The 12208-nt window shown below is 43.1% G+C and overlaps 1 protein-coding gene across 1 annotated transcript in view; it reads left to right on the top strand.

Annotated features, from left to right (window-relative positions):
• The window catches only part of TMEM132B (transmembrane protein 132B), a gene marked incomplete at both ends in the record, with an annotated part of 259315 nt that overhangs the window by 65846 nt on the left and 181261 nt on the right, over nucleotides 1-12208 (top strand). The window contains one exon of the mRNA XM_082773713.1: nucleotides 3922-4801. Within this exon, the coding sequence (XP_082629839.1) occupies nucleotides 3922-4801 (880 nt within the window). The remainder of the gene's footprint in view (nucleotides 1-3921; nucleotides 4802-12208) is intronic.

The raw sequence follows: 12208 nt of genomic DNA, 5'->3' as shown, positions 1-12208 counted from the left end.
TTTGAGGCGTGAGCTGGTCAGGGTAAGTACTAGGAAGGAGCGTCTCCCTGATCCATGGCATTGTGTGCTTGGTTTTATGCATGGTGGTGGCTTCTCCCTCTGCTCTTTGGAAATACCGTGAGTGACTTTCCTTTCATTATGCACTGTCAGAGTTTGCAGGAAGAACTGGGCTGTGAGGCTGTTGTCCTGCTCTGGAGAGAAGTGTTTTGGCGTTAACTAAGAGGGGTGAGATGTTACCAGTTGACCTGTTGCTCCAGAGGTCTTGGTATTTGTCTGGTTCGAATAACAGTGCTTTAAAAGAGGCAAAGCACCATCTGAAAAAGTGTTACAAGGTAAAAAATATGGTAGAAATGCAGTCTGAATATCTCATCGTGTCTGTGTGTTACTTCCTCAGTGTCCTCAGTCCCAAAGTAGTCTGAAAAAATGAGTTCAGCCTTTGAGGTAGCCCTGGGCTCTGGGGATGCTCATTTGGCCTCCATCTACTTTTCTTCAACTCTTGCTCTTCTTTATTTTGCAATTAGGACTAAACCATGTTCTGATCTAATGTTCTGCCCTCTTTTGATCTTGATGGAGCGGTTATTAAAGGAGTAGGTGATTTATTAGCTGCTTTGTTGTACATCAGAAAGCTGGAGATGTGTCCTTTTTCTGATTGTTACTGTAAGGAGATTGATGTTGTGATGCTGACATGCCAAATTAAAAAGGCGGGGTGTTGGCCTGCCACTGTATGAAGTATTTTTTTTAGATGTTCCTAGATCATCATAAAATGCTGCTAAATTCAGATATCATATTTTGTTGCAGGCTGGTTCTAGGACAAAGCCCAGCCCTGTCTACTAGTGTTTATGGCTTCTCATATAAGCTTTCAAACAAAATTTGTCTCATTTAGGTTGAGTTACAGCCAGCAAATATCCTAGCCCTCATACTAGTTCTCAGAAGAGGTACTGAATGTTGCCACTATAATGAAATGGAGGAAAGGGAAAAACATACCTTTTTAAACTTCCTGTGAATCAGTGCTTGAGAGAGATAAAGTGTCTGCATAAAGGATATGGGGGGGGGGGGGGGGCAGGGAAGTGCTATAATGTAAACACAGATGCATTTAAGTCTTGCCTGGTATACAGTTTTATACAGTTTTTCTTTAGGCTCAGGAGCTATGTCAGTCTCCTCTGTAATCTAGGGTGTCCCGAAAGAAGGCAAATTCTAGCTTTTCTCCAAGACACTAGAAGGTGCTGCTGCTTTTGTATGTCCTTTGCTTTTCTGTATGGCAACACCATTTTTATGATAAATGAGGATTTTCTAAAGTATTGCTTTCAAATGTAGCGTGATTTATCTACAATTAATTTGGGAAGGCACTTGTCTGCGTTTGGGTTTGGCACAACACTCTCTGTGTCCTCGGTGCCTTGCTTTTCACAGGAACGAAGTTTACTTTCAGCAGCGGAAATGGCATGGCAAGCCGCGCTGTGTCAAGGTGCTCTATAAATAGCAGAGCAGTAATGGAGCTGCTAAAGCATCCTTTGGTGACTTGGGTGCCAGAATTGGCATCGATCTCCTCCCTCTGCTCCTGCTACGAGCCGGACGAGGTTTGTCCTGTGTGACTGGCTGAGTGTGCTATTTTTTGGCAGCGGGCTAAAAGCACCTCAGCTGCCCCGAGGCAGTGGTGGAGAAGCAGTGTCCTGGAGCATTGCTGAGCAGAGGTCACCAGCCTTGCTGCGTGCCTGCATCCCTCTCATGGGCTGCTGTGGGTTCAGGGCACCCTCCTGTGCTGGGTGCTGCAGGGCAGCGGTGTCTGTCCCTGCTGCACTGCCTTTTCTGCTGTTGTGTCTGCCTTGCCTGTGCCTTCCACTGCTGTGGGTAGCTCAGTTGGCCCCTCGCCTCCATCTCCTTCCAGAGCTGCTTGTTACCAGTCATGTCCTATGGCTCTGCACACAAAACTGGGGGCTCTGGATTCTGCCTGGTGCAGGGAGTGTGTCAGCTGCACTGGGTTCACATCAGCATGCAAAGGTGTGGGAGGGAAGGGTCTGGGTCGGTTTTCTCCTCTGGGATACTTCCTCTCCCCCGTGTAAGAGCTGTGATTCCAAAGCTGGCGGGCTCAGTGCGGCTCCCACATCGGAAAGGGAAGAGGGAGCTCCTCATCACCTGGGTTTCTGCATTTTGGCTGGGTGCCCAGCTCCGTGGCTGCGTGCTTCTGGGCTGCACTGGTGTGCTGTGAGAGATGGACTGCAACACTTATGCGTGGCCATCAGAAACGAGAGGACACCCAAGTGGGGAGACGGCGTGGCGGTTGCTTTGCAGTTGCCGTTGCTTGTGGAGCTGTGAGGAATCCCAGAACTCATCCCCATGTGAAGAAGTGAGGGAGGAGATTATTGATACTGTTTCCTGGTGAGCTTTTAAAAATGCTTTTATATACATTTTATATTTACACATTCCCACAAATAATATTTCAATGACTGCAGAAAAACCTTGATATGATTAAATACATAGCAAAAGTAAAGGCAGAAGTATTGTGATGAGATGAGAAATATTTAAACGAGCATAGATAATATCAAACCATTGAAAATAAATGAGCAGAATTTCAACTGACAACAAGAGTGGAGCAAAGTCAAATGCATGAGGTTTGCCCTAGAATCTGTCTTTGAGAAGTGTAGGCTTTAAAAATACACAACCTGAAAAAAAAATCTTAAATATTTGAGCTTCTATCTGTGCTAAATTGTGGCTGTAAGTATCTGATTCATCTGGCTTGTAACAGGTGTAATTGTTTCTGCGCTTGTCACATTGTGTATCTGCTCTCCCCAGCCTGACAAACACTAAAATCACTGCTAAGCTTCTGCAAGAGACAACAAGAGCTTTGACCTTAGGATCTGTCATTGTTCCTTTGTTATCTCTGCGCTTTATGGAACTGCTGCATTTTAATTCATTTGGTTTCTGTTTATTTCTTCTGTGGTGGTCCCAGGAGCTTACATTCACCAGCTTTTTGTTGGAGCCTATGAATTGTTAGTTTAAAAGACCCACCACCTCTTTCTGGTGGAATCGCAGCCCAGATTGAATATATCTCACTATTAATTAGAGATCAGCTGAAACCAAAGACATCTGTTTGATCCTTCCCTCCCTCTGGAAACTTTTCTTGCACAGGGAAAGTTGCTCAGCATTGGCTTGAGGATTGACTATTGTGTTGTAGAGAAACTTCTGTGATTTCCAAATGTGTTTCATTCTCCTCTGGAATTAAACTAAAAAATCCTTCCAAGTGTCTGAACCTTCTGCATGTAAAGGATTTCTCTTCTCCTCTCAAGTTCACCCTAGCCTGTAAATCCATCCCACCGAGACCTCTGCCAAACCCTGTATTTTCTTGTGTGCAAAAACTTTTTTTCCCCAAGAAAACAAGTCTTTTATCAGTGTGCAGGTAACTTCCAAACTACTGACCTGGCAAAAGTGGGATGGGAATGATGCAGATTTGCAAACCCCAGCCTAGCCTGCATTGTACATTAGTAATGTTAGTTGAAAGAAAATGTTCAGTTTTCCTGCTTACTAATATTCAATATGCCAGTTGCTTATATATATTGCAATGTGGATGAGAGCAAACCACAAACTTGGTTTGGCTACAAAGGAACAAAAACCAACCAGTAAAAAGTTTGCAGTCTGGCCTTGTCAGTTTGTCTTCTTGTTTTATCCAGAACTTGATAAAAGGACTTTGGGTAAGTACCAGCCTGGGGAAGGGGGAAAGGGAGCTGTATGGCTGATTGAGTGGGATGTCATTCAGAGTATGAGCTTTGAGCCAAAAGTGTTTATTGCACAGTAACCATGTGGTATTGTTTTGTATTTGTGGCTAATGATATTGATCCCTGGTAATACATTGGTTTGTAGAAGAATGGAGGGGCCTGCTAAGCAACCACTAGAATTGTCTTTCTGTTTCCTTTTATCTTTGGGCTGCAGTGGTGGAGAGCCGAGGAGGGATCATGGACAGCATACAGAGATTCTCAAACCTGCCAACGTATTTCCCTGCGAGCTATCACATCTGCAATGCCGATGTTTTCTTCTTCCTTAAAGAAGTCAACCAGGATATCATGAGGAACTCCAGTTTGCAGTCTAGGGTGGATTCATTCTTTATATACAAATCCAAACTACCACCCATTCTAAATGCCACGTATGGACCTTTTTCTGCAGAACAGGCTGTTCCCTTGGACTTCATGCTGTCTTCTGCATCTTTTGGTTTCACAAATAAATTCACTTTTAATTGGAAATTAAAATCGCACATAATTGACAACTCGATCTATTCCAACAAACCTAAAATACAAACCTTGTTCTATATTGCGGGGAAGGACTGGGATGACAATAGTTCTGCGGAGAGTTTGCCTTGCGTGAAGATGTTTGCCTTCCTGGAATCTAGAGAAGCTGTGGCCAGCTGTAGATTGACAGGTCATCTCGGATTATGTGTTGCAGAGCTGGAATTATCTCCTAGCTGGTTCAGCTCCCCTCCACCCCTGGCTTCAGAGGAAACAGCCTCCCTGGAAGGGATTACTGTGGAGCTCTTCTATAATATTTATACAGCAGATGGGGAATGTTCTCCAGAGGATGCAAAATGGGAAAACAATATCCATGCAGGTCAAGATAATGAACAGAAGGCTTTGCCAGCTATGGAGAGGATTGGTAGCATCATTGTTTACCCAAATCACGACAAATTAAAACAGTCTTCACTGAGGCTAGATGAGAATGTCGTCATCTGCTTGCCACTCAGCCCTGTCAGAGAAGGAGATGTTGTGACCTTTCATGTTTCCTTGGCCGATGACTCCCTAGCAGACCAGTTTGTATTAAGGTAAGAGAATATCTAAAGTGTTCTATGCTGAGCAGTCAACAAATAAGGACAAATTGATCTCAGGTGTAATTGCTTTGGTTACATTCATTTTTTTCCTCAGAGAACTTTAAGCATTTGCTCTCCAACTGGGGAAAACTATAAATAGGCTTGAATTATCTGTGTAGATGACACTTTTTGGAATATGGGAATTGATTTTAAAGTATGAGCTATTACTGTTTGCATTATTATCTTTTGTTTTAATTCTGTTTGCTTCTAGTAGTACTTCTGCCTCTTAAATTACACCTCTCAACCATGCAAACGGCTGCGATCCATTTTGTTAGATGGTTTGCAGAAGTGTTTTCCATTGCTTTGGCAAAACACCCTATCTTTTTTATAAGCTCTCTTACAATCTTTCCAAAGCAAATGGCATACGTCTTGTACAAGTCCTATGTGGTGAGGAACTATTTTGTTGTGGTGTACAGAGGGGAGCTGGGAGAAGGGAGATGTGCCTCAGCTTGCATAGGAAGTCTTTGGCAGAGCCAAGATTCGGATCCAAACTTTGCAAGTCCTTCTTTGGCTCTGCTGTAAGATAGCCCATCCTGCCTCCTCAAGCTTTTGACTGCTTGTTGCATGAGCCATTTTAATTTTAAATTTTGAGATTTCTTTGGTGACCTTTATTTGTGAATCTGCCTTCATTAGGAGAATTCAGGCATTTCTAACCACCCCAAGGGTTAGTGCTGCATATTTGTTATGTCCTTAGCTGTCAGACTCTGGGTTCAGAGCTGCATAGAGACTGAATTCAGAGCAAAATGTGAGCCAGACTTGGGGAATAAAAGGGCCAAAAGGTAATTGAAAAGTGTCAGTTGCTGTTAAGAATGTGAGACGCTTGGGAGGAAAGGAGTTACAGTCTGTTCTGGCAACCTCAGAATGGATTCGTGCCTCACTTCTAACTTTTTGATCCAAGAACGATGGGAGCGGAATATGACAGCAATGCACTGTAGGGACAGATATTGAGGAAACAGACAGCAAACCTTACACAGTACTTTCAAGTTATTCAACTTTTGTGAAATAGCACGTGAATGCTAATAAACTTAGAGATTGCAGCATGAGTCAGGACAAGTGCTTCATAGCACAATGCACAGGCAGAGGATAAGAAGTGGCCCACCCACCCAAGCGTTTTTGATCATCCTGGGGTCAAATACTTGTGATGAATATCATGTTATAGGGTTTAATGGGACTTTTGTCCCATTTGACCCAACGGTTTGGGTCACGAAAACTCTTCCCAAGTTTCTTCTTCTTAAACCAAGTTATTCTGTTATTGCTTCTGTGCCTGGGTTTACTGGCTTTTCTTTGTTAAGCATTGTTCTGGCCAGCAGCCACCGTTGAGTAGTGCAGTAGACGGACCAACCTTGTGGAGCAGTCGGACTTCAGCAGTTGCCTATTGATCCCCAGTTCTGTAGCAGAGAGATGATGCAATTTGCCTAAGGCTCTGCAAAGGATTTCACATCAGCTCTTAATTCTCAGTTTTTTGTTCTCTTTGCCACACCATGGATAAAATTCCCAACGTGTTAGAGAAAACTTAAGGTGAGGATGTTTTCATTTCATTGGAATTTCAAAAATAACTTTTGCCTTGTAACAAACATCATGAAGATGGCGTTTTTGAAATTTCCACTGGCCAGGAAAGCATCGAAATCTTCCTGCGGAGACAGATTTTTTACTATCTTCCAAAAGCAAAATTGCATCTGGAAGCAATGAGCACAGTAACTAACATGGGGTGTTAAGGAAGCAGAAACCGAGGGAGCTGAGAACCTCCAGATTGAGGAGCCCCAGATGGGTCACAAGAGCCTGGCCACTGCCAAAACCCTCAGCTTCTTGTGGGGCTGAGTGTGCATCTCAGCGCTCCTGAGCTGCTGGGCAAGCAGGCAGGTTTCCATGGGGATTTCCTTCTTTGAGAAGTGTGCAGAATCGGTTCATCTCCAGGAGATGTTACTGTTATAATGAATAAGTGTATTTTATGTGCCCAGAAACATTACTTTGGAAAATTCATAGTCAGCTCTAGGTAGTCTAGCCTGTCTCATCGTTTCCTTGGCTTTGTCTGTGTTGTGCTTTTCATCAGAGAGACTGCAAGCAATTTTATTTAACCTTCAGTTGAATACTGAAAGAGGCAAAATGCAATTCTGCTGGCAGCTCACCCATCCTCCAGGATGGAAAGAGTAGCAGCAACTGTTGCTATGAGTATTTCCAATGACATTCTTGGGGCCCGTGGAGAGATTATTCAGCTGAAGTTTACATAGTAGGCAGGGAATTATGCCGAGGAAAATACAATCACTATAGCGCCTGCATCTCATTTATGTGGTTTCCCTCGCAGGCTTTCCCTATTTTTTGGCTCAATGCTAATGTCTGTAAAACCCCAGAGCTTTTTATATACATAGAATTTCTGTGTGTTATAGCCAGAGAAAAATACGTTGAAGTGAATGTTTGCCTTGGGAAATATATTTTTGCCTAATATAATTGATTGTTTTTAATCGTATCTGTTATAAGTGGAGCAGAGCGAATTGCAGTCTGGCTCATATGAGATGATAGATCAAAATCAAGTCATGCTCAGCACAGCGGTTGATGCCGATCTTGAGCTCTGACAGTATGCAGTTTTGTTTTTGTTTTTGTTTGTTTTCATTCAATAAATGGAATGTAAGATCAAGTTGGAACTCTGTTTGTGCTGTGGTCCAGGGAATTTGTTTCTTTTCATTTTGTAATCCAGACAGTGTGGCTTGGTGTAATTGAAGGACCCAGATATGTCAAGGGGCAGAATTTGGAGGCTAAATGGGGATTTAATGCTTTTGCTGGGTCTGACAGTCATACTGCTTGCTTTGTTGAAAGATGATCTATACAGGGGTGCAATGAAATTCTTATGACACTGGAGATTAATTTGTGGCCTTGCTGCTCTGGTCTGTACTGTAAAATTTGCCATCTGTGAACATAAATTTTGGCCATTATGTTAGGTGGGCTGCCGCTAAACATAGTTTAACCATAAAGATAGGTGAAGGAGCCTGTATTACCATGACTATACTTTTTTATGGGCTACCTGGTTTTAAAAAAGCAAAGATGAAGCGCAGTTTTGAGAATCCTGCAGGACTAATAGATACATTACTGTCACAGATCCTTGGACGCTTTGTCTTTTGATGCACAGGCATATCTGTTACCTTCTTTACTGACAAATATGGCTGAAACATAGTACACAGGGAAAGATGGAAATCATGATGAAAAAAGAAGTAGCGCCAGCCTTTGTGCTACTTACTGAACTAAAGAAGTCTCCTGATATACATGGGAAAGTTGTAACAAGGAGAAGAAAAAACAATTCTTGCTTAACTGGAAGGATGGAAATGTTATCCAGCACTCAATGGGACTAGCTTGTGTTTCTTTTGTGGGGTATGGCATTATTCAACTCACAGTTGAGACTCAAAAGGTGTATTTACAAGAGAAATGGGGATCGTTTTATGCAGCATGAAAGCATTTAATGGAAGAAATGGACAAATGCGCCTTGGTTGTAGGAAAGAAACCAGGACACTCTTTATAAATAAATGGCAGAGTTTTGTCCCCTTTTCCAAGTCTCCCTGTTCGAACCATCAGCACGGATGTATGAGTAATGAAGGCTGAGCACTAATAGCAATTTGTCGAGGCACAGACAAAAAGTGAGTTTGTCGGCATTCATTACACGTCCCTAATATGAATGACCCATCCTTCTTTTATCCGCTGTCAGAGCAGACACAGAGACTGGAGATATTCCAGGAATAATAGGAAGGAACTGAGAGCAGGTAATGAATCCCACGCTGGAGAAATGGAAGCGGCAGCAGTCAGGATGCAGCCTCTGCCTGGGGGGAATGGCAGGGCTGTGCAAAGGGACCTCACTGCTGCCTGGTGCCTAGGCAACCTTGGGAGAAGGATTATCCGCATCGCGGGACAAAGATCACATTTTGATTTTTGGATGAACCAGAAGAAGGTGTAATACATGGTGGTTGGCTTTTACTGATTATTCTTGCTGGGAAAAATGATATTAAGGATTTATTTTAATAAACATATATCCATATGGAGGAGGCGATGTCTCCTGCTAAGGAATAAAAACTGCACAGGCCATTAAAACTGACTTACAAGGCTTCTGTGTTAATAATGAAAGATCTGTAGAAGTTTGAGCAGTCGTCTAGAAGGCCAGGAAAAGATCATTAAGAGGATGTCTCCTGCCAATAGCTGCCAAGAGCAAACAAGAGAAAGAAAACAGAAGGCTTTAGATGTGGAAATGCATAGAAAATGAGAGAGTGCAGACTGTGGGTAACGCAGCCTGGCTGCGGGAGAGAAGCAGGCTCTGCACGGCCTTCATTGCTTGCAACCAAACTGTTATCAATGGGGAAGCAGGGCAGGGTTATTACTGATGAGAGAAATAAATGATTAACTGAAGCATCACTTTAGGATGAAAATTTAGCAGAAGTGAATGTGTTGAAAAGGGGAAGAATGTACTTCTGAAATTAATCAGAAGTGCTAATTCAGATTTAGAAATAATTACAGAATTAGGGTATTGCTGGCAACTTGGGAATATTTGTTTTTTATTTAAAGGTGTTAATAAACCCAGAATGAATGTTGAAATTGATTATTTCTCTCTTCTCTCTAAGTGTGCACTGAACTAAATGCAAAATATGAAACACAATGATTACTATTAATAAAAAACACCAAGCACTGCAAGAATGGAAATGCCAGAGAGATCTAGGCAACCCTAGCTCAATCCCCGTGTACATATGCATTTCAACATATTCCTCAAGGACAAATTCATGCTATTTTTTTTCCAGATAGCTTGCCTCATTAGATACATAGACTGTCTAGCTCCCACTGTTTTGTTTTCTTTTCATCACTGAATGAGGAAGGGAGTAGCATCCTTCCAGGACCCTCCTACAAAGGCCAGGGGAGCTCTCAGCAAATTTTTAGCTCGGATAGACTGTTTCTATAAATTCTCTTTCAGAAAGGGTTGAACCATTCCTTTAATTTTCTTATTTCTGAGATAGGCATTTGGCCCAGAAAAAGGAACTTCAGCAGATGAAAGCCTGGCAATGCTCTAAACGTATTAATAGATGTTGTTTATGTGACAAGATGGTGTGGAGCTATGAATTTCACACGGATATCGTATAAAGTACGATAAAAGCCTGGATCCTGTGTTGACCAAGCTGGAAAAGGCATCCTCCCTGGGTGGCTGCACCTGTGCACCAGCCAACCTGTGCTGGCAGCAGTGGTGTCATGCTGCCACTTTCTGTCCATTTTGCATGCTTTAAGAAAACCTTCTTTGCCCTGGGCATACTGGAGAGGGCAAAGACCCCTTTTACAGTCTTAAAAACAGCTAAAAATAAGAAAAAAAAAAAAAAAAAAAGCATCTCTCTAGAGCTCAAACAGTCCTAAAAGCTTTCAAAACCCATGGATATCCAACAGTGAATTAACGAGTGAATCCTCAAAGACCCCACAAGACTACAGACAATAAAACTTTTTTTAATGGAATTTTAGGTAAAGGTCAACTACCTGCTACAATAATCACCTGCCCACAATTGCAAGGAATAAAACAGGTGAGCTGCAGCCCCATGCCACTTGTGGAGGGCTGGCAGCAGCACGGTGATGAGCGCTCTTGTACCCAAATGCTTTCTGCCCGTGACTTCTGTCACCCTGTAAGGGGGTTCTGAACATGCTGCTTTGTCCACAAACATATCTGTTCATTACTGGGGGACTGGGGCAGAGCTTGGTGATGGTGGTAAGTGTCTCTGCTGCCTGCTCCAAGCAGCCCTGGCTAACGGGTGCTCCCTTCTTCCATGGGAGAGGGGAAGTGTTGCTAGGATTTGGAAGGAGGGGTTGACCAAAATGCAGAATTAGATCAAGTTCTGAAATATTTACCCTCTGTATTTCACCAGGGTGTTATTTCACTGAAAAAGATGAATAGTTTGACTTGGTTAGTTATTTTCAATTTTGATGGTTTGGAATGTTTCACATTTATGGCAGGGGGTGGACAGACACTGAGTAGAGCTGGAGTGAAGCAATGCCCTGCTTTGCATAGGAAAAGGTGTTTGATTTTCTTCGAGACCCCACTTTCTCTACTGGAGTCCTGCCAGCAGCACAGCTATCTTATTCATCAGCCCATCTGCATTTATGAGCACTAAGGGATGGAGCAGTGCTATGTAAATGAATTTGCTGTATCTCATTCTCAGAGCCGTACAGTGGAGAAAAAAGAAAAAAAAAAAAAGAAAGAGTTATTTGCACTGATTTTGAAGTCATTTGGTGTGTGAGGCATCTTGTCTGTGAAGTATTGAACTACAAGCAGGTAAGCAGGCTGGTGTAACTGGTGGCAGTGCATAACGTTTGTAAGAAGAGCCCTGACAAGCCTTTATCTGCCAGGGCATTAGCAGGCGCTGCAGTATGTGGCAAACAGGGATGATGTGAAAAGTATTTCCTGTGGATTTGGAAGGTGCCAATACAGCATGTGACTTGACATGAACTCAGCCTTGTCGATGGTAATGGAAAGAGACTTTAAATTTTTAAATGGTTTTGGTTTTACACGCTTTTCCCTAGGCCGATCCCAGTGTGTAAAAGCTTTGACATGACAGCTCCTGCTAATTAACTCCAGGCAGCTCCTGCTCGACTCAATGCTTTGTTTTGAGCTGTGTGAACGTGCAGAGCACTGGCAGCAGATGCGGCACGGTCGTGTTGAGAGTGGGTTGCGAGCACAATTAAAATGCCTGTGAGACAGAGTGTGTCCAGGGGAGGCATGTGGATCCCAGGGGAGACTGAGATGCTCAAGGATGCCTTTGGTTTGTGGCATCTGCTCAGCTCCATCAAGGTCCTCTGGGTGGTGATTCCGCATGGGCAAGGAGATGCGTTGAAGGGGCTATTGATGGTTTGGCCCCTCACATCTGCACAGGGTATTGCTGCTGCCCTCCTCCAAATCTTCCTTTTGCTCAGGGCTATAATGGCTGCAATTTATATATATATATGTTTTGTTTTTTTTCACCTAGTACTCGGGTTGGGAACACAGTTTGGGACCAGTTCCTGTCTTTGAGTGATCATTTCAAGCTCAGGGACACACCGTGGCTTTTTGCAAGCTGTGTGTCCTACTTAGCGAGCCCCTGGCAGGGAGCTCGGGGGGAGGTCTTTGTTTTGGACAATACGCTCTGCTTTGTGCTGCCAGACAATGATGGCATTGATCAGCGTCTTGTACGGCTCTTCACTAGCTGGCAGTGCAGTAAATCACAGTCTTGTTTAAACAAGTCAGACACAACAGTGGTTCAGTCGTTGCTGCAGTTACTTATGTGTAATGAATAGTATTAAAATGAAAAGAAAAAAAAAAGTATAAAAATGTGTGTACTTTGAAATTTGCCTTCTTCCTGAGATGTTTTGGGCTGTGCATTG

This window comes from Aythya marila, assembly GCF_965140915.1.
Source record: "Aythya marila genome assembly, chromosome: 17".
Lineage (NCBI taxonomy): Eukaryota > Metazoa > Chordata > Aves > Anseriformes > Anatidae > Aythya > Aythya marila.
Note: the sequence above shows the minus strand (reverse complement) of the source record. Positions and strands in the feature narration are given on the sequence as shown.